At 33.9% G+C, this 21,354-nt stretch overlaps 1 protein-coding gene across 1 annotated transcript; it reads left to right on the forward strand.

Annotated features, from left to right (window-relative positions):
* LOC105172393 (serine/threonine-protein phosphatase PP1 isozyme 9) lies at positions 10,550-14,106 on the forward strand. Its single transcript, XM_011093792.2, has 4 exons — positions 10,550-11,081; positions 12,236-12,795; positions 13,120-13,299; positions 13,456-14,106. Exons 1-4 carry the CDS (start codon positions 10,892-10,894, stop codon positions 13,477-13,479), a joined length of 954 nt encoding a protein of 317 aa, XP_011092094.1. The 5' UTR covers positions 10,550-10,891; the 3' UTR covers positions 13,480-14,106.

Below are 21,354 nucleotides of genomic sequence, written 5' to 3' on the forward strand. Positions count from 1 at the left end.
TTTATAGATCGCAAAGTCGTGATGGATCCCAGTATAGGGGAAGAAACTACAAGTATACTAAATTATGATCCCATTCGAAACAAGAAGTTTGTATTTTTCAAAAGACCATGTTAGAAAAAGGAGAAATCAAGCTCAACACAAATGCTACATCATGAAAACACGATGATACATAACTACAAGAAAGTGAAGCCGAGATATTTGCAGATGACCTTATCCTGGAAAAGGTAGAGGTCTCAAAATATATAAAAAAAATTATATCCCAATGACAGTAGTGAGGTAAGACACATACAGGTTCCAAGATGACCAGGATCAAGGAATTTCATATAAAAACAATCTAAAAAAGTTATCTTCATGGAATTTGCATACTCCAATAAGGTCGCGTACCTCCAATGATGTCGTTCTAATATCTAAAAAATATTAAAGCTGAAAAATCTTGAAAAAGATTATCTACATAGAGGTCATATACCTCCAACAAGGCCGTGTACCACCAATGAGATTGCGTTATTACCTGAAAAGATTAGAATTGAAAAACCTGTAAAAAGATCATCTTTCTGGAGGTAGCGTACTATTAATGACGTCCAGTTATTATTTGAAAAAATTTAGAATTGAAAATTTTGAAAAGATCATCTTCATGGAGGTCGCATACCTCCAACAAAGGAGTGTAATTATTTAAAAAAATTATCATTAAAAATCTGAAAAAACATTATCTTCAAGGAGGTCACATACCTCTAATAAGGTTGCGTTATTATCTGAGAAAGATTGGAAATGAAAAATCTAAGACGATCATATTCATGGAGGGTACGTAGTTATCTAAAAGATGTTAGAATTGAAAATATGAAAAAGATTATCTTTAATTATGAATCCAGTTGTCATTAACTAGATTAGTCTGCAAAAGGTTTGAAGAAAAGCCACGCTACGACATCGTGAAATCGCATACTCTATTAATTTAGCTGATGGATGATCAAATGGAAAAGCATGCATGAGGTTGCAAAATTGCATTCACCATTATTTTAGTCCGAAAAAGATCCAAGGACCCACAACGATGAGATCGTAATGTCATATTACTCTTGAATCAAGTAGTTTGAAAAAGAGTCAAGGATGCGCAACTATCAGGTCCTGGGGTCAGGTCGAGGGTTTCCCTAACCAAATTTATTGCACAAAGAAATTGAATCTAGGAGGTCGTTAGGTTGCATTCCCAATCCATTATTTTTAAATCATCTGGAAAAGATATTCAAGGCCTACACCCATGAGGTCGTTAGATCTCATTTTAAATCAATTATTTCAAAGTCATCTAAAAAATTCAAGACCCACACCCTTTGAAGTCGCATGCTAAAGCAATTATTCCCAAAACATCTAAAAAAGATTCAAGACCCACACCCATGAGGTCACCAAGTTGCATTGAAAGCAATTATTTTAAAGTCATCAAAAAAGGGTTTAGTACCTACTCCCTTCGAGGTTTCTAGGTCACATGCTAAAGCAATTATTTGCAAGTTATCTGGAAAAGATTAAAGACCCGCACCCATAAGTCGCGAGGTCGCGTTCTACTTCTTCAGGTGTTAATCTACTTCTTCAAGTGCTCTTTCATATACATTTAAAAAGTGAGGAAATTATGATAAGAAATAAAGGACATATTTGCCTTTTATAAACTAAAAAAATCTGAAACACTCCAAGAAAATATCTTTGAAAGTTCAAGACTTAAACGCCCTTTTATGTGTTTTTGTTCATTTTCCACGTCATATGAGAAGAAGAAGCAACAAACAAGCAAAAAAAAGTCTACTTTCCATCGTCTCTTCACCCTCTTTTCTCTCATTTTCGCCTACAAATCAAATGAAATGTCATTATTCAAGAGTTTGAAGGTGGCCCGCAGTTGTGGTTGTATAGAGGTAGTCACATTTTGTTTGTTATGGAGGCATTAGGTAAGAATGCTCTACCCTATTGACCATGTTTTGTTGGAGATGATAAATGTTACATATAAAGTTAATTTACTTTCCTTTTTTGTTTTCACCAAAAAAGGTGTTTCTTAAATTATTCAAAAGAACTCGATTCTATGTTTTATTTTTTAGGTTGGAGTAATATTTGAATGATAAATGATGTGTGAAATTTATATACTATTTTATCTCTTGTTCGTGTGTGATTTTAGTTTTTGAAAAAAAACCAAAAAAACACACCCCAAATGTGAGTTACGGTATTAGGTCAGAAATTGAGGATTCTTGTTAGAAGATGATTAATCATGCAAAATCTTATGATTTTATGCTATATTTTAGTGTTACTAGGGTTTTCATGTGCTGATATACTATGGCTTCGAACATTTGATTGATTTAAGGTTGCTTAGTGTCACTCTTTTTATGAAGCAGCTGTTGTAATTTAGAATTAAATTACATGTTAAAATCCATAGACTAAGAAGTGAGAAATATTGAGAAGTGCCTTTGTCCCACATAGAAAACTGATGAAAAATAAAAAGGTTGTTGATTTCTCATTTCAACACACCTCAAACCAAAATCTTCTTCTCTCATCTCTAGCTCTCGGGGTTTCTCTAAAACTCCAAGTCTTAAGCTCTATTTTCGGTAGAAAGTTTCTGAGTGTTGGTTGAGGTGTTTGTCAATATAAGTGCAATATTGAATAAACAGTAACCGTCTTATCTTGGAAGGAATTGCATAGTACCTTGTGCACTTTGCATGGGCCTTATAATTTTTTCAAGGCAAGCAGATTTCTACGATTCGGTTAGTGTGCAATTTCCATTGGATCGATAGTTGTTATGCTACAACTCTCATTGTAAGTTCTCCTTTAATTTTATCATAAAACAACATATCTAACTATTATCTCTATTGTTTTGTTGCAACATGGGTATTTATATTTTGGCTTGAAAACCGATTAATGTATTCGATTGTTAATTTTAACATAAAATTAAATTTGTTTATGCAATTTTTCCAACAATTTTGAAGAAATTATACAATTTTGAAAATTGGATTTTTTGGAACATAAATAGTTTTATATTGTTGTTTTTGAATTCGGATTTTGTGGTTAAAATCTGTTATTTATTCTCTAATTATTAAACAGTTGAGGCTATTTCTGTTGCTATTCCGATCACCCAAAAGTCAACTTGTTCGGTCTACCGAATAAATTCTCAAGCCAATTTTTCGAACGCTGGCAATAACGAATGAAAATGTTGTTGACAATGAAAGGGTTTTTTACAGTGATTCAGGTAACTAGAGTCAAACTAACTGAAATTGATCCCAAAACTGCGGTGATCGCGCAGTGGACTAAGCGGGATCAAATAGGCAGAGGAGTTACTTTGTCAGCACTGTCAAATACACTCTTTGATGTCTATTATTATGACTCTTACACTGCAAAATCTTTGTGGGATGAGTTCGATAGGAAATATAATACTGAAGTGAAAGGGCTTGAAAAGTATATGTTTCCAAGGTCATGAGGTATCAGATAGTCGACGGATGGTCTGTGGCTGAACAGACACATGAGATTGTAAATCTGAAGCATGCTCTGTCTGATGCCAAGACATGTCCATAATAGATAAATTTTCTAAATTCTAGAAAAGTTTTGGCATGACGCTCAAACATCAGGAAGGAAGACTGTCTCTAGATAACCTCATGATCGCGACCACTATTGAGGAAGAGCACAGAAATCAGACTCATAGATATCTATTGGGCATCAACACAAGGCAAATGTAATAATGGGGAATAAAAAAGTGAATAAAATGAACCCAAACTCAAAAATCATTAATAAAGGCAAAGCCGTAAAAAATAAAAAATCAAAGATAAACAAACTCTACTGGAACTGTGGGCAGATTGGACAATGGGCCAAGGATTGTCCTACTAAAAAGGCCAAGACTGGGCAGGCAATTACCAATATGGTTGTAGGAACTTCTAGTGATGCTAGCACCTCAGGAGCAATTGAAACGTATGTTTCTACCAATCCGAACTCCTGACTATTTATGAACATTTTGATTGGTTGATTGACATTGGAGCAAATGTGCATATTTGTGTTGATAAATCTTTGTTTATGTCTACTAGGCCATCAATGGAAGGACACTAAGTACGGGGAACTCCAGTACAACTGAAGTACTTGGGATAAGAAGTGTGGACTTGAAATTTCCTTCAAGGCACATTCTGTCTTTGAAAAGAGTTCATCATGTACCTACTGTTAGGAGATTATAATAAGTGGTTTTGTAATAGTTAGTGAGGGCTATGAATTATTCTTTAAATTTAATAAAGTTGTAATTCAACAATTTGGTATTTTTGTTGGCAAAGGTTATCTATCTGATGGTTTGTTTAAAGTTCAAGTTGAAAGTAATAAAGTTGATATTTCTGATCCTATTATTTTGAAAGTTGAATCTTCCACTTTGTGGCATAGTAGATTAGGTCATTTAAACTTGGGTTCAATCAAAAAAATGATGAATCTTGATTTAATTTTTAGTCATAATATTAAACGAGGTCACAAATGCCAAGTTTGTGTAGAAACTAAACAAGTTAGAAAATCCTATCAAACAATTGTAATAGATTCGGAAATACTTGACTTAGCTCATATTGATATTTGTGAGTTCAATGGAATTTTGACTAGGGGTTATAAATGTTATTTTATCACCTCTATAGATGATTTGAGTAGATACTGTTATGTTTTTCTCCTCAAAAAATAAAAATGAGGCCTTAGATAAATTTATTTTGTTTAAAAATAAAGTAGAAACCCAAATTGATAAGAAACTTAAACGATTAAGGCCTGATAGAGGAGGAAAATATGTCGAGTAAGTTTAATGAATATTTTCAAAAATTTGGCATTATTCATGAAGAACTCCTCCATATTCCCCTTATCTAATGGAGTAACTAAATGACAGAATAGAACTTTTAAAGATATGATGAACAGTCTTCTGTTAACATCTAGGTTTTCTAAGTATTTGTGGGGAGAGACTTCTTGTCATATTCTGAACAGAATCCCTCCAAGACACAATACGAGTACTCCTTTCGAGTTTTGGGAAGGTAGAAAATCAAGCCTCAAATACTTTCGAGTGTGGGGGTGCCTAACAAAAACGTTGGTCCTAAAATACAAAAGAAAGAAATTGGGCCCTAACACTGTTGATGTTGTGTTCTTGAATTATGTGGAGACAAGTTATGCATTGAGATTTTTTGTTATTAAATTAGAAATTCCAGGCATCAAGGTCAATACAATAGTCGAATTTTATGATGCTATTTTTTTGGAAGATGTATTTCCTATGATAACAGGAATACCTTCAAGTGCTTCACTTGATGACTCACTTGCCTCTACTTCTATTTCTGAACATATGGAAAAGATGTCAACTATGGGGATTAATTCTAATAGTATTAATCCGACTCATGAGGAGTTAGATGAACCTATACGGAGTAAGAAAGCTAGGGTTGTCAAGGATTTTGGAAATTATTCTGTCACTTACAATATTGAGGACGATTCGGTAACCTTCAAAGATGCTATGGCTTTTTCAGAAGTCAAGTAGTGGATGGAAGTTGTCAAAAGTAAGATGGACTCAGTTGATTCTAATGGAACATGAGTGCTAGTCAATTTCCCTTCGGGATGTACTACAATTGGGTGCAAGTGGATTTTTTTAAGAAGAAACTGAAAAGGTCAGATTGGTGACTAAGGGTTTTAAACAATAGGAGGAAATAGATTAATTTGATACCTATTCTCCAGTAGCTCGATTGACTACAATCCGGGTGCTCATAGCACTTACTTCAGTGTATAGTCTGCCGATTTACTAGATGAATGTAAAAATAGCTTTCTAGTATGGTGAACTCGAGAAACAATATACATGGATCAGCCTGACGGATTTATAGCTCATGGTGACGAGCACAAAATTTGCATACTTGTTAAGTTTCTCTGTAGACTAAAACAAGCATCCAAACAGTGGCATGAAAAGTTTGATAAAACTATTCTTACATTTGGTTTCATTATAAATGAGAGTGATAAATGTATCTACTGTAAGGTTAAAGGAGATAAAATTATTATTTTATGCTTCTATATAGATGACATTTTGTTAAAAGGATCCTATTTAGATATAATAATCGAAACCAAGTCATTTTTGAAAAATAAGTTTGAAACTAAGGACTTAGGTGAAGCCGATGTAATTCTTGGTATCAAGTTAATTCGTTCAACTGATGGGATAGTCATTTCTCAGTCTCATTATGTTGACAAGATAATTGAGAAATTTGGTTATTAGAAAAGTAGAATTGCTAAGACCCTATAAGATCCTTCTGTGGCTCTATTCAAAAATAAAAGTGGTGTTCTGATAGCACAATTAAGATATTCCCAAATCATTGGGAGTTTGCAGTATCTGGCAAATGGCATGAGACCAGTTATATATTTTTTTTGTCTAAAAACTGGCTAGATATACAAATTGTCCGGACATAACCCATTGGAGAGTTTTGGATAGGGTACTAAGATACTTGAAGGGCACAATATCACTAGCCATACATTATGGCAAAATTCCCTGTTGTTCTTGAGGAATACAGTGATGCTAATTGGATAATCAAAAACTCCGGGAGTAATAGGTGTTCAGAATATGTATTTACCTTAAGTGAGGACGCAGTCTCCTAGAAATCTGCAAAACAAACTTTGATAACCTGGTTTATTTTTTAAGCCAAGTTATGTTCGTTGGATACAACTCGTACCTAGGAAGAATAGTTATATGGGTTGTTACCACAACTTCTCATTGTAAGCTAGCCTCTTCCACCCGTTGTTGTACATTGTCATACTCAAACCACAATTGCTAAGATTCTGAGTCCTAAATACAACTAAAAGATAAAAAGACACATCCAAGTTAGACTTAAGTCTATAAAGGCGTTAGTGTCAGACAGAGTTATAGGCATTGACTTTGTGGTAATAAAGGACAATATGGTTGATCCTTTGACCAAAGGACTAGATTTGTCACAAATACAAAAATCTAGATTGAGGATTGAACTGAAACTGGTCAGTCACATGCCTATGATAGTAACCCAACCTTTTAAGTGGAGATTCTACAAAAGAAGGTTCAATGTGGTATTAACAAGTCATAGGTATGTCAAAGCACCAAAAATAGACTAATACTTTGTATCTGGATTCTATCCATATAATTCTGGAAGGTGCTGATACTGCAAGTATAATAAGAGTTTAACTTTGAATGCGATCAACTCCATTAGACAAGATGCTAGCAGTGCAACCCTGAAAACACCCAGCTAAGTGAATGTGGTTGTTTGGCTGCAATTAAGAAATTAGGTTGTTCTTGAAAACATTCATGAACAGGATCAGGACACATGGACTAAAGTGTCGACCCTAAAGATCAACACAAAGTCGATGGCTTGTTGTTACTGACAGGCGCTATCACAATCATAGGCTCAAATTCAAGGCTTAGTTCCATTTGACCTGGTGATTGCTGACGTTAGATAACTTGGTTAGTGGTTCAAACCGAAAGGTACCATTATTAAAAACAAGCTACATAAACTTGAGTTCAAATCTATGGATTTATGGGAGATCGTTGTAAGTTAGAATTAAATTACATGTTAAAATTCATAGATTAAGTAAGAAATTGAGATAAATGCATTTGTACCACATAGAAAAATAATGGGAACTAAGGTGGTAATTGATGTGTATATAAGGTAAATGTGGGGATGAGTGTTTCTACACTCAAGTTTGTCCCACATTGGCAGTTATTCAAAATAAGCTCTTTATAATAAGTTTAAGTCCAAGTTGTGTTTAAAATGTTATGGAGACTAGAGTGAACATAGGGTTGCCCCACACACGCGCCACCACCGCTGCCCGCCCGTCCCAGATCCGGGCACGGGCATTAGGGCGAATGTCTTAGTCTTTGGATATATCTTTTTGTAGGAGAAATATTTAAATTTATCAGAAATGAACAAAAACAGGTTTTTCGATCAAATGGTTTTTAATGTCCGGGATTAATGATTTGCTGCATGTAGAGCCTATAAAAAAACTGTTGATTCCTCATTTCAACACATCTCAAACCAAAATCTTCTTCTCTCATCTCTAGCTCTCGGGTTTCTCTATCAAAACTTCAAGTTTTGAGCTCTAGTTCCGGTAAAAAGGTTCTGAGTGTTGGTTGAGGTGTTTGTCAGTAAGGATACTGAAAAAACGGTAACCGACTTATCCTGAAAGGAATTGCATAGTACCTGGTGCACTTTGGATGGGACGTATAATTTCTTCAACGCAAGCAGATTTTCTGCTATTCGGTTAGTATGCAATTTTCGTAGGACCGAGAATTGTTACGCTGCAACTCTTAGTGTAAGTTCTCCTTTACTTTATCGTAAAACAACATATCTAACTATTATCTCTGTTATTTTGTTTCAATGTGGGTGTTTGTATTTTGATTTCAAAACTAATTAATATATCCAATTGTCAATTTCAAAATGAAATTAAAATTGTTTATGTAATTTTCCCAACAACATTTTTTGTCTTTGATTTCTCTATTGTGTTTCTTGTGTTCGTTTTTCTCTATATATGTTAGTGTTTTTATTGCTTTGAGGCATTTATTATTTTTTATTTTGGGCGATAAAGTGTTCTTCATTGTGGTGTATTATATAGTCCAAAAGGCTAAGCTAGACAGCACTAATTAGCTATCTGGATTTATTTAAAGATATATTAACCACTGTGGCACATTGTTCTTATATGCATATAATAAATAATCTTTTACGCTTTAAAATATATTACAAATAAGAGTAAAAAAAAAGAAAAAAAAATAAAAATTTAGACAGTTGAATAAGTTAGTTTACATATTGGTTGAAGGTCATTTTTTACTTTACATAAAATTGGTGTGTCGGTTTTCAGGTTTTCATTAATCGTTATTTGTAAGTATGGATGTCCCTTTTTTTTTTTATGTATTTCTATAGATGTGATATGTATGGGATACAAAGTACTAATTTTAGCCTCACTGGCAGTACACCTAGTTGTTTCCTAAGGATGCGTGTGAAAAATGACCAAAATGTGTCGGATATGCTTGATGGAAACAAATTTGATTTCCTAGTTTTTGTAATTTTACATTTTAGAATTTTTATATTTTATTCACTACATTATAATATTATCCTTATACTAAAGAAAAATTTCAATTAAGTTGCAATATTTAGTTAATGGGAAAGTAATTTTTATAATAATTCAAATTTACTCGTTTTGCATCCAATTAACAATCATATTAGAGAGTAAAATCTTTATTTAATTAATGTTAAATTTAAATTAGTATTTCATAATATAAATGACAATTATTTGTACATGGTTAAATATGAATGTACTATTTAGAATAAATTTTATTATGTTTCAAAAGAACAACTATATCTGCAAATTACAAGTGTAAATATTGAGCCGAAACATTATTATCTTAAGCCCTTGCCAAGGCCCAAGTCCTTCTTAGAATTGTAGGAAGGGAATTAGGCCCAATAGAGGCCCTTCTCAAGAGATGGTCCACGGGCCAACCCATTGTGTCAACCCGAATGTCTTCATAAATCGATCCACCTAGACTCTTAGATAGGGGACACGTGACACCACCTTAGGAATGCTTGATATCTTCTGGATTGAAATTTTTGTTGTAAATCATATTCGTTCCCTATTTCATTCAATATATACATGCCACGTGTATAAATTTTTTTTCTAAATAGGATACATAATATCATCTTTATACACGTAACGTGTGTACGTTGAATAAAGTAGGAGATGGAACACGATTTGCAACAGAAAATTCAATCCGATAAATACTTCGCAGATTGAATATTCATGTATCTTAAATGCTTTACTATTACTTTATAACTTTGACCTTAGATCTTGAGATCATTTCTAATTTGATCGTCGGAGTGTTTTCGTTAGTAGCATCAAGACATCTCTATTGTGTGTTATTGATTTCAAACTTATACCTTTATACCAAGAGGCCTAGGCACGGGAAAACGACCTTTATATCTCAACACAAACACAAACACTCACAATTTAACTTTTATCTGATTTTTTTATTTCTCAGGGTTAATTACACTTTGCCATCAGAACTATAGTCACTTTTAGGTTTTAACATCTATTTTTTTTTTTGAGTCAGTTTAAAAAATATTACATGCAGTACACATGTAATATTTAAGGGTTATGCAATGTGATATTTTTCACATACGTAGAGGATGTGATATTCTTCTTTAAAAAGGGCAACAAAAAGATGATCATATATGACAAAGTTCAAATTTTACAAAGTCGATATAGTAAGTTGTCACGAAAAAAATTTCAATGATAAAGTATAAAATAGGGCATAATTCGGATGGTGAAATACAATTTACCATATTTTTTAATGAACTCTTAACTTTCAATTCTACTGTTATTTTTATTTTTATAGCAAGCACCTCTAAAAGAATCAGAAGCCAAACACTGCCTTATATCATTCTTTAAAATTTTCAATTTTGGGTCAAGCAAGAAAAAATTAAAGTTTCAAAAAATTTTAAAATCCCATATAATATTCATTAATTGTGTATATTTTATCTTCTTAAAAAAAATACTTAAACCAAACTTATCCTCATATAAAAAGACTTGAAGGAAACTCACCCTCGTATTACGAAGAGAGAGAGAGAGAGTATGCAAGAGAGAGAGAGAGAGAGAGAGAAACGAGGAGAACACGCATCAAGGGTCAATGACAACATGGGCAAACGACCCAACAGAATAATCTGTCTTCGTACATAAGTTAGCCAAATGAAAACCAAGAAAAGTAACCCATTTCTTTAATTTGCTTCCTGATCCTTATTATCATCATCACAATAATCGTCATTTCTCATTTCTTTTTCAATTATCCAGACCAACCATATATTCTCAGCACCAAACAAATAGTTAGATGACAACCCTTTTGATTTCTTGCCCTTTTCCTGGTGCAATTTGATTGATAATCCTTCAAAGAGAGAAAAAGATGATGACAATGGAAGGGATGATGGATGAGGGGGTGTTGGATGATATAATAAGGCGGCTGTTGGAAGGGAAAGGTGGGAAACAGGTGCAGCTCTCGGAGGCGGAGATCCGCCAGCTCTGCGTCAACTCCCGCCAAATCTTCCTCTCTCAGCCCAATCTCCTCCAGCTCCGTGCCCCTATCAGGATCTGCGGTCTGCCGTCTGCCCTCTGCCCTCTGTCTCTTTTCTTTTCTTTTTTGTTGTTTGCTTGCTCCTTCTCCAGTTTTTTATGTTTCTATTTCTGAATTTTGATATGTGATACTGCGTGGTTTTAGGGCGTTAATATATGGAATTATGTTGAAGAGTAAGGTGGCTGTGTGTGGATATTGAGTTAAGGTGTTTGATATTGGGAAATGAAGAAATTTGGCTTGTGTCGGGAGAAATTCAATATTGATGTGCAGAATTATGAATTGGATTTATGGTTGTTTGGTGAAATTGGGCTGTATCTATCTGATCAAGTAATTCTTGGGGTTGCAATGCAATCTGATGAGTTTTTATTTACCCAATCTTTTGTTTCTTTTCTTCCTTTCGGTTGTGTTTATGGAAAGGTATATTAGATGGTTAATAATGGATTAGATATATTGAGGTCAAAGCGGACAAAAATTCACTTCCCATTCAATTACGCTTGTCGTGGGGCATGATTAACCGTTGAAAGCATATCAACATAAAAAAATAACTTCTCTAAGAATTTGTATTGAGTTTTAGCACTTTTAGTTCCGCACCTTACAATGCATTGAAATGATTAGAAGAAACATCCCGCTTCTTTTACGATAGTAGGTTTTTTGTTGAAGCAACGAAGTCCTTAGATTAAATATGATGAACTAGCGCATCAGACTTATGGTGTTTTTACTGCTTTTTTCACCATTATGATCTTTTCATGCGTTTATGTTGTACCTCTTTAGAAACTGATAAGGAAAGTATAGTTTTTGAGAAGAACGGAGCTATGGAGGATGGAAAACAAATCTACCATTCTGTCCATGTTTGACTTCTTCCCTGCATGTTAAGATGTCTGCTAGCTGAATTGGTTTCTCAAGAGTTTTCTATTGTCAATAGATAGCTTCGCATATTAAAATTTGCCATGCCACTATGTAATTGCATTTTGATTTGCATTCAATGTTAACATTTTTCTAGGAGGTAAAGAGGGGATCTGAGGAAACTGAGAACTCTTGTCATAATAAGTCTCACCAGCTCGAATGGACTTAACAATTTAACAATATATTCAGAATTATCATTTCTGGCTATATATGCTAAACTCAATGCTTCTTATATTGTTGCTTGCGGCCCTAATGGGAACTATTTCATTACAGGTGACATTCATGGACAGTACCAAGACCTTTTGAGGCTCTTCGAGTATGGTGGATACCCCCCTTCAGCAAATTACCTTTTTCTAGGTGATTATGTTGATAGAGGCAAGCAGAGTCTGGAAACAATATGCTTGCTATTGGCTTACAAAATAAGGTATCCTGATAAAGTTTTCCTCTTAAGGGGAAACCATGAAGATGCCAAAATCAACCGTGTCTATGGATTTTATGACGAATGCAAGAGGAGATTTAATGTTCGGCTTTGGAAGATATTTACTGACTGCTTTAATTGTCTGCCCGTTTCTGCACTCATAGATGAAAAGATACTCTGCATGCATGGAGGACTTTCTCCAGAGCTGGAAAAGGTGGATCAAATTAATGAACTTCCTAGGCCTACTGAGATTCCCGATAATGGTCTCCTGTGCGATTTGCTCTGGTCTGATCCCGATCCTAGGATAAGTGGTTGGGCTGATAGTGATAGGGGCGTTTCGTGTACTTTTGGAGCCGATGCAGTTGCTGAGTTTTTGAAGAAAAATGACTTGGACCTCATTTGCAGAGGTCATCAGGTATAAAAATTTCTTCTTGATAATGTTTGGCACTTTTTCTTTCTTTCCTTGTTTTCTTTATTTCTGTGTTTGTGGGAGGGGCACTTGCTAACCTGCCAGTCACAAAAACTGGAAAGAATGCAATGGGAAATAATGGCATGCATAATATTGGCATTCTAAGATAACCACTCAGTCTAACTTAGGAAGTCGGATTGCTACTCATCTTCTTTTCGCACGTCTCAGAATTTCATTCATTACTCATGGTCCTTACCTTTTCTTAACAGTTTTGCCATGCCAATCATGTGCAGAAATGAGATTTACCCTCTACTTATTTCTTTATTGCAGGTTGTGGAGGATGGGTATGAATTCTTTGCTAAAAGAAGAGTTGTCACGATATTTTCGGCTCCAAACTATGGTGGAGAATTCGACAATGCTGGTGCTCTTTTGAGCGTTGACGAAGCACTAGTATGTTCTTTTGAGATACTAAAATCTGCAGCAAGCAGTTCGAAGACACCACTGAAAAAGGTATATCTCCATTCTTATATCCGTTTTTCACCAAAGTGGCTAATTCCTTTATATCTCAATTCCTGTTTGTTTTTCAACGCTTCTCCACTTGAAACATAAATGGTTAAAATTGAAACTTTCTCTCATCGTCTATTCCCTTTCCTCTCCCATTGACAGCCTCCTAAAGCTGGAGCCCACTGACAGACCACAAATTGTATATGAAAGCTTGTCATATTGAGTAGGATAAACAAGAATGCATCATAGTTCCCGCTTTTTTCTCTGTTCATAGCTCTTAAGGGTTTTTGGAGGTGTGTTTCGAGCTTGAGACGTTTTATCATCAGAACGACTTACCAAGCAGAAGATCTGTAAATTGGAGAAAGAACCCTGGTGACTTCACTTGGTTGACCAGGTACCCTTATAGCGTTGAGAAATTTAAGCAGCGTTTGTTTATTGCATTTGGCTAGCTAAAATCAAGCAAGTGTGGAGAAAATATAAAGCAGTGTGTTCTCTTAATACCATTTTGTATATCCATCACTTCTGACTACTGTATGCTTCTCTCCGTAACACACTTGTCGTTCCGGCTACGTTCATAAGCTGTATTTACAAGTATTAATTTTCATAGGAGCAATCACAACCTTCATTCTAGTCGGACCTGTATGTGGTCTATTGTATCTGGATGGTTGTGTGCTTAGCTCAGGAAGAACCTTGTGAAGGTTAACATGGCTTGGTTTTTGTCCCCTCTTCTTATGCTTGCTTTGCTTTCTTTGTAGATAGTTTCTGTAACAGAATTAATTATTATCAAGAATTACAACAAAGAGTCGAACAGGAGCCTTTCCGGTCTTTTAATTATTTGTTTGGGATAATTACACTTTTTTTTTTTTGTTTTTCGGAGGTTGGGTGTAATTATACGAAGACCTCTTTTGGTTTGAAAATTTTCATCTAGCACTCATGAAGTTTACTTCCGTCTAACAAATAAATCTTTCCATTTATTCACTGAATTTGTTGATATTAATCAAAAAGTTGAATGAAAATTGGTATTAAAACTCAATTAATTTATTATTGATTTATTCAGGTTAAATATATTTTCTTTCGAATAAACTTACCATTGTAACGATTAAGATATACCTTTTTCACATGCATTAACGCGTGAAGACGTATGAGAACAATTGTTTATAAAAAAATTATTTGACCTGCAATAAATTAGTGATCAGTTAATTGGTGGTAAAAATAATTTTTTTTTTGTTAATATCAATAAATTTGGTGGATTTTTTATTAACGGAATGACTTATTTGTTAGATGGAAGCAAATCTTGAAGGTGCTAGATATTATTTTGCAAACTATAAAGGATTTATGTGTAATTACACCAAATATGAAGAAGTGCCAGTGTAATAATCCCTATTTGTTTTCAGTGTCAAAAGTTGAATAAAATCATTATCTAGAAAGCATACATGGTACTACAGATGATGGTCAAGTATTTTTTTCAACTCTCTTGTGGTAAGCAGATCTGCTACAGAAAAGATCTTATTTCAACTTATATTAAGAATTGAGAAGTTAATTGAAAAAGCGTTTCCAATATTTTATAAACTTGAAATTGGGAAGTGATGAATATCTATTCAAAATAAAGTACAAAATGCCCAAAATGCCCTTAATGAAGGGCAGTTTAGTCTATCCGCACCTTGGATTTGCGCCCTTTGATCAGGCTGGTCAGAAAAGACCCTTTATCCAAATCCGAATACCCGGTAGAAGATCCCAACAACGGATACCGTCTGATCACGGGCGAGGGCTCACAGGATAAGGCCACATGGCCCATTCAACAGTATCCACCTAAACCCTATAAATACCTCCAAGACGCCATATTTCGACATAACTGATACCAAGTCCTTTTCGATCTAAACCTTTGATCTCTACATTTTAACTCAATCTACCTAATTTGAGCGTCGAAGGGTCGTTGTCGGGGACGTGCCCGACGAGCTCACCGTTCTTGTCTTATTCTCAGAAATCCAACACTTGATCTTGGACGGGTTAGCTATCTGTGAGGAGGTTGTTCATCGAGATCACTGAATTCGTGTAAGATAAAAAAATTTGTAGGTATTTAAAGAAAATAGTCCTAAACTAGGTTAAATAGGCCTTAAGCCAACTAATCTTTTTTCTATTTTAATAAAGATATGAAATTTGGTTTAAAATTTCCCAACGTTCTAGCAATATTTGGTAAACATGAGGCTCCAACGACAACTACAAAAAAATATAAAAATTAATTGAAATCGACCGCAACATGAAAAATATTAGAGAAATGCTTAAATAATGGTCAGAATGATTGAAATTCGTAACAAATGATGGCCCTTCAAATGTTTTGAGGGTTAGATTCTGCTCAAAAAGACGATCAGAATAATAAATAAATTGTTCTATAACTTTTTTATTAGTATCAAAAATTATAAAAAAAAAAATACCACAATCATAACATACATTTAAAGCATTGTATTTCAACTTCCATCAGTTCAAATGTTTCCAAAATGGGCAAAAAGAAAAGCATCCCAGTCCCAACTTTGAATTTTAAGCTCCTTTTTTCCACTTAAATATTGGAAATTAAAAGTCAGATTTGCAAACATTTCTTTTCAATCCATAAACCACTGCATAAACTTTAAGTTTTTACTAATATCCTCCAAATATCAAGTTGTAATGGATATTTTGAAATAGGGAAAAATGCCCCTTCTAATATCGCAAATGAACAAATTACCCCTTAATGAAAAAATAAATAGCAATTTACCTCCCAATATTTTTTTAAAATACAATAATTTACCCCCTTATAATTTTTAAACTGAAGCAATTTACACCCCTATATAAAGAGGTAAATTGCTTCATTATAAAAAATACAGGAGGATAAATTTCTATAATTTTTTCATAGAAAGATAATATACTTATTTTCAATATAATAGGGGGATAAGTTACTATTCACCCTTTTAAGATAGGGCTGTTATGGTAAAGCCTTACTCTACATTGGTTCATATTGAAAAGAGACAAAATGTATTCACTAATATTCAAATCCTACCCAACTTCTTCAAGACATAACAGCTCTCTCAAGCCCACTATATGAAACTTGATTTTTTGGATCACGTTGGTCCTAAATTCAATTGTTTTTCTTCCATCCATAATATTATTGGATAATATTTGATAGCAGTACCATAAACGCGGTTTTTACAGCTGAGGCAGACCAAAAATTCAATTTTAAACTAAAGCAAAAATGATAAAATATGGATTGTATTCAACAAAAAATTACTTAGATCAAAATCGTCAGAGTGATTAGCAATAATTTACTATATATATATATATATATTAGATTTTCAATATCTTTGTATTTTGTTATTTTCTATTTTAATCAATAATTTATCTATAAATTCACTATTATTGAAATCCAATTCACAAGACTCTTTTTTGGTTGAAATTTATTGCAAAATGTATTATTTTAAAAAAAATACATATTTAATACATTCGAATTTAATATTATAGGATTTTTATCACTTCATCTAAATATTATTGATTATCACTTCAACTAAATATTATTGTTTATGAAAATGTTGAAAAATATACATAGCATAATTGGTATATTTATATAACTAATAATTCAATTATTTATTGATAAAACCTTGTACATGGATCAAAATTATGTAATAAATAATTTTGTGATATCTTAAGTTTTAAGATTTATTCACTTTAATTTAATATATAAATTAATAATAATTCAATTGATTTATGAAAAAAAAATTGTACTAAATTAGGTAAAATGACCCGTTTAATGGGTAGTGACTCAATCTGTACTCTTTTAATGGATTTAGACTTAAATCTAGATTTAGTATGTTCAAATTGGTTTTAAGTGTTGAATTGAGAAGAAATATGAATTTTTTTTAATAAGAATGGTTAAAGATACAAATGAAACTTTAGATATTTTTAATTATCACAATTATGCATTTTCTCTAAAATAAAAGAAATATTAATATATGATGTAGGTATGGTAAGATTTAGTAAATAAATATAGTCAAGAACTAAACAATAAAACTAAATTTATTTGGTGATGAATTCCATGTAAACCTCATAAAAACTAGCTGCATGTGATCTGCACGTGCTATTTTTTATTATATTTTAATGAATTATAAACCACAGCGGTTAAATGTATTTAAAATAAACAACTCGAGGTCCAAAATTACTAGTTGTAGGACATGGGGCATAAGATCCATTTTTGTGATAAAGTTGAGGGATCAAAAATATATTTTTTCATCAACTATACTAAGCGTATATATGATTAGGAATAAACTTGGAAAAAAATCTCAATTAAATTAAATCTCAAGAGCGATAATTATTATTTTTAATTTAATAGAGATGTATTTATAATTAAAACTAAACATCAAGAAGTATGTACATAGTCTACCCTTGAAAAAATAGAGCCGAAATTTTTGTCATTGTAAGCGAGAACATCTATTCTTACTTATTGTTCATTAGAATGTTGGAGGCCAAAAAAAGGGACAAATTATATTGATACCTTTGAGGTCAGATTCAAATGTACAAATATGATATGTGTTTACAAAATTACAAGTATATTCCTAAATATTATAGCCGTAATTACAAGTACACTCTCCATTTAAGAAAAAAAGTTCACACAAACACCCCTAAAGTACATTATACTAACACGATAACACTCCTCAAAGGGTGTACCTATAATTTTTACCAGTGACAAAATGTATTTTGTATTTTAACTTAATATTAAAGAAAATATGAGAAATTATTGAGAGACACTGCGGAAAAATATAACAGGATAAATTACAGACACCTCCTGTAATATTTGACATAATGAGAAATATCATCTTATTGTTTTGAAAAATTGCAAATACCCATATTTTTAATGACCGCCTAACAATATGCCCATTCCTTTTGCCCGCGTTAGGTTTTCATTCAATTTTTATAGTGAACTGGCCATAATGCCCTTAGAACTATGAATTATGGAGTAATATGCCCTATGGATTATTTACTTTACCTACCCTCAATTTTTTTTATTTTACACTTTTCAAAAAGAAAATTCTAGTAAAAGTAAAGTAGTAAATTTCAGCTTGCAGTTATAATTATTTTTCTTTTGAGGAAAATATTTGCAGTTTTCTAAACAACGAAAAAGTATTCATAGTCATCCCAAACTTTAGGAGAAGTAGCTGCAATTTATCCAATACAATATTGATGACAAGAGAACAAGCGATACTTTTAAAACTATGAATAAAGATGCTAAATTCCAAGAATTGGAAGAACCTTTCAATTGGCAAACACAACGGATCACAAAACAAGAAGAGAAACTCTCTTTGTATTATTGAAATTGGAAGATTTCAGAGGAAAACAAAAGTTACAGCACTGATGCTCTGTGAACCTCTATATATATATACAGAGCAAGTAAACTAACTAACCAACTAACAAAGAAGGAGTCAAACGGCTATAAAGGGTCGTCAAAAGAAAAACACGACTTTGTAAGTGAAGTGGCGCCTTTTTACTGTAGAGCCATCTTCTCCAGTATACTCTGCTCCTTCCAACAGAAGATCAGCTGACAGAGCTTCGACTTCTTCAGCTCAAGACTTCTCGAACTTCAACAGCCCCCCTTCAAGCTGGAACTGCATCACTGGGGATCAGACCCAGCTTGGAATATAGATGAGAGAAGGCATTTCCTGTGAGAACTTTTGTGAAGATATCTGCTATTTGATTCCTCGAGACCAGGTATGTGGGTGAGATCAATCCTTCCTTGAACTTGTCCCTCTCAACATGGCAGTCAATTTCAACGTGTTTTGTCCGCTCATGGAAAATTGGGTTCTCAGTTATATGTAGTGCTGCCTTGTTGTCACAATAGAACGGTATAGGTGTCTGAACTTGTATGTGCAAGTCCTTAAGCAGGTTGTTAACCCAAATAATTTCGCATACCGTTGCTGCCATGCTCCTGTACTCGGCTTCGGCTGATGACCTTGAGATTGTAGTTTGTTTTTTTGATTTCCACGATATTGGTGTTCTCCCCATGTAAATACAGTAACTTGTGGTTGACCTTCTGGTCCTCTTGCAAGTTGCCCAATCTGCATCAGAGAATGCAGTAAGTTTAAGCTCATTATTAGAAGGAAAGAACAAACCTGATGTCTGATTTCCTTTCAAATATCTGATCAAGTGAATGGCAGCTTGCCAATGTTCTTCACAAGGCTCCTGGACAAACTGGCTTAGTTGCTGCGTAGCAAAACAAATATATGGCCTTGTGAATGCTAAATACAAAAACCTTCCTATGAGTCTTCTGTACCTACTTGCATCCTTCAAGGGTCTCTCTGGTTTTGAGGAGAAATTCAATCCTGAGGGCAATGGTGTTGCCACAGACTTGCCTTCAAGCAATCCAATGTCCCTTATTATATCTCGAGTATATTTCTTCTGTGACAGAATAAGCCCCTTTTGAGTTCTAAAAAATTCAAGGCCAAGGAAGTATTGTGCCTCACCAAGGTCCTTGATGGTGAAAAGACTATCAAGGTACTTCTTTACTTCCTGTATCAGCTCCTTTGTAGCTGCAGCAATGAGGATGTCATCTACATAGATAAGTAAAGCAATGAAATCATCATTAGTGCTTTTTGTAAACAAGCAATAATCATATTTGGATTGTTTGAACCCCAGTCCCTTTATTCTTTCAGTGAACTCATTCTTCCACTGCCTTGATGCTTGTTTCAATCCATACAAGGATTTTTTAAGTTTACAAACCATTTCCTTTCGTACCTCATAGCCTTCTGGTGGCTTCATGTATATAGTCTCATCTAGAGTCCCATGAAGAAAGGCATTATTTACATCCAAATGGTGTAAATGCCATCCCTTAGCAACTGCAGCACCAAGGAAGGTCCTTACAGTGGCTGTCTTTGCAACTAGAGCAAAATAATCACTGTAGTCCTCCCCTTCAACTTGATTGAAACCCTTAGCCACCAGCCTTGCTTTGTGTCTTTCTACACTACCATTAGGTCTCAGTTTTGTCTTAAAAACCCATTTACAACCTATTGGTCCTTTTCCCTCAGGCAATGCACAAAGTTCCCAGGTATTGTTCTTTTCAAGAGCATCAATCTCTTGTTTCATGGCATTCCTCCATTCCAGGTGCATTTGAGCTTCTGAGAAGCACTTTGGTTCCTGCACAACATAAATTTTCTCTACAAAACAGCCTTGAACCTGATTAGCACAGTTATTAGACATGCAATCAGAATAACAATAATACAAGAAATCATTCATCCACACAAGTTTGTGAGTGTTCCTGGTATATCTCCTAAGGTGGCTGACATCCTCTTGGGGAATGGCTTCCTGTTCTAATGGCCGAGTATCTTCATCATTTTGCTCATATTCAACAGTGGGTAAAGGGCATGAGTTATCTTCTGATTTCATGTTTTCAAAAGGGAGATTATTCTCATGGAACACCACATCTCTAGCTATATGCATTATGTTAGTGTCCAAATCTAAAACCTTGTATCCTTTCTTCCCTTGAGCATAACCTAAAAAGACACATCTCATAGCCCTTGGCTCAAATTTCCTTTGTGAGGGAGAACATTTGTAGCAAAACATAGACAGCCAAAAACCTTAAGGTGTGAAAAATCAGGTGTTTTATTGTGAAGGACTTCATAAGGGCTTTTCCACTTCAAGGTAGGTGTAGGCATTCTATTTATCAGGTAAGTAGCAGTCAACAGTGATTCAACCCAAATTTTCTGAGGGAGTTTAGCATGAAACATGATAGACCTGGCAACTTGTAGTAGATGTTGGTGCTTTCTTTCAACTACACCGTTTTGTTGTGGGCTGTATACACATGTTCTTTGATGAAGAATCCCTCTATTTTAAGTCTTGGCATTGTTTGTTGGTAAACTCAGTATCATTGTCACTTCTTATCTTTTTAACCTTAAAATTGAATTGAGTTTCAACCATGTTCAAGAAATATTCCAGGTTTTGTTATACTTGAGATTTATGGACCCTCATGTAAATTCATGTGGCTCTACTACAATCATCAACAATTGTGAGCATATATGTGCAATTTGTGACAGAGTATTGATTATAAGG

This window comes from Sesamum indicum, linkage group LG10 (genome assembly GCF_000512975.1).
Source record: "Sesamum indicum cultivar Zhongzhi No. 13 linkage group LG10, S_indicum_v1.0, whole genome shotgun sequence".
In the NCBI taxonomy this organism is placed as follows: Eukaryota; Viridiplantae; Streptophyta; class Magnoliopsida; order Lamiales; family Pedaliaceae; genus Sesamum; species Sesamum indicum.

What these genes read in the sequence shown, in the direction of transcription:
- LOC105172393 (XM_011093792.2), top strand. Translation starts at nt 10,892, where the DNA reads ATGATGACAATGGAAGGGATGATGGATGAGGGGGTGTTGGATGATATA. An exon ending in TGCCCCTATCAGGATCTGCG is followed by an intron (nt 11,082 to 12,235) that starts GTCTGCCGTCTG and finishes ATTTCATTACAG; the next exon opens with GTGACATTCATGGACAGTAC. An exon ending in TCATTTGCAGAGGTCATCAG is followed by an intron (nt 12,796 to 13,119) that starts GTATAAAAATTT and finishes TCTTTATTGCAG; the next exon opens with GTTGTGGAGGATGGGTATGA.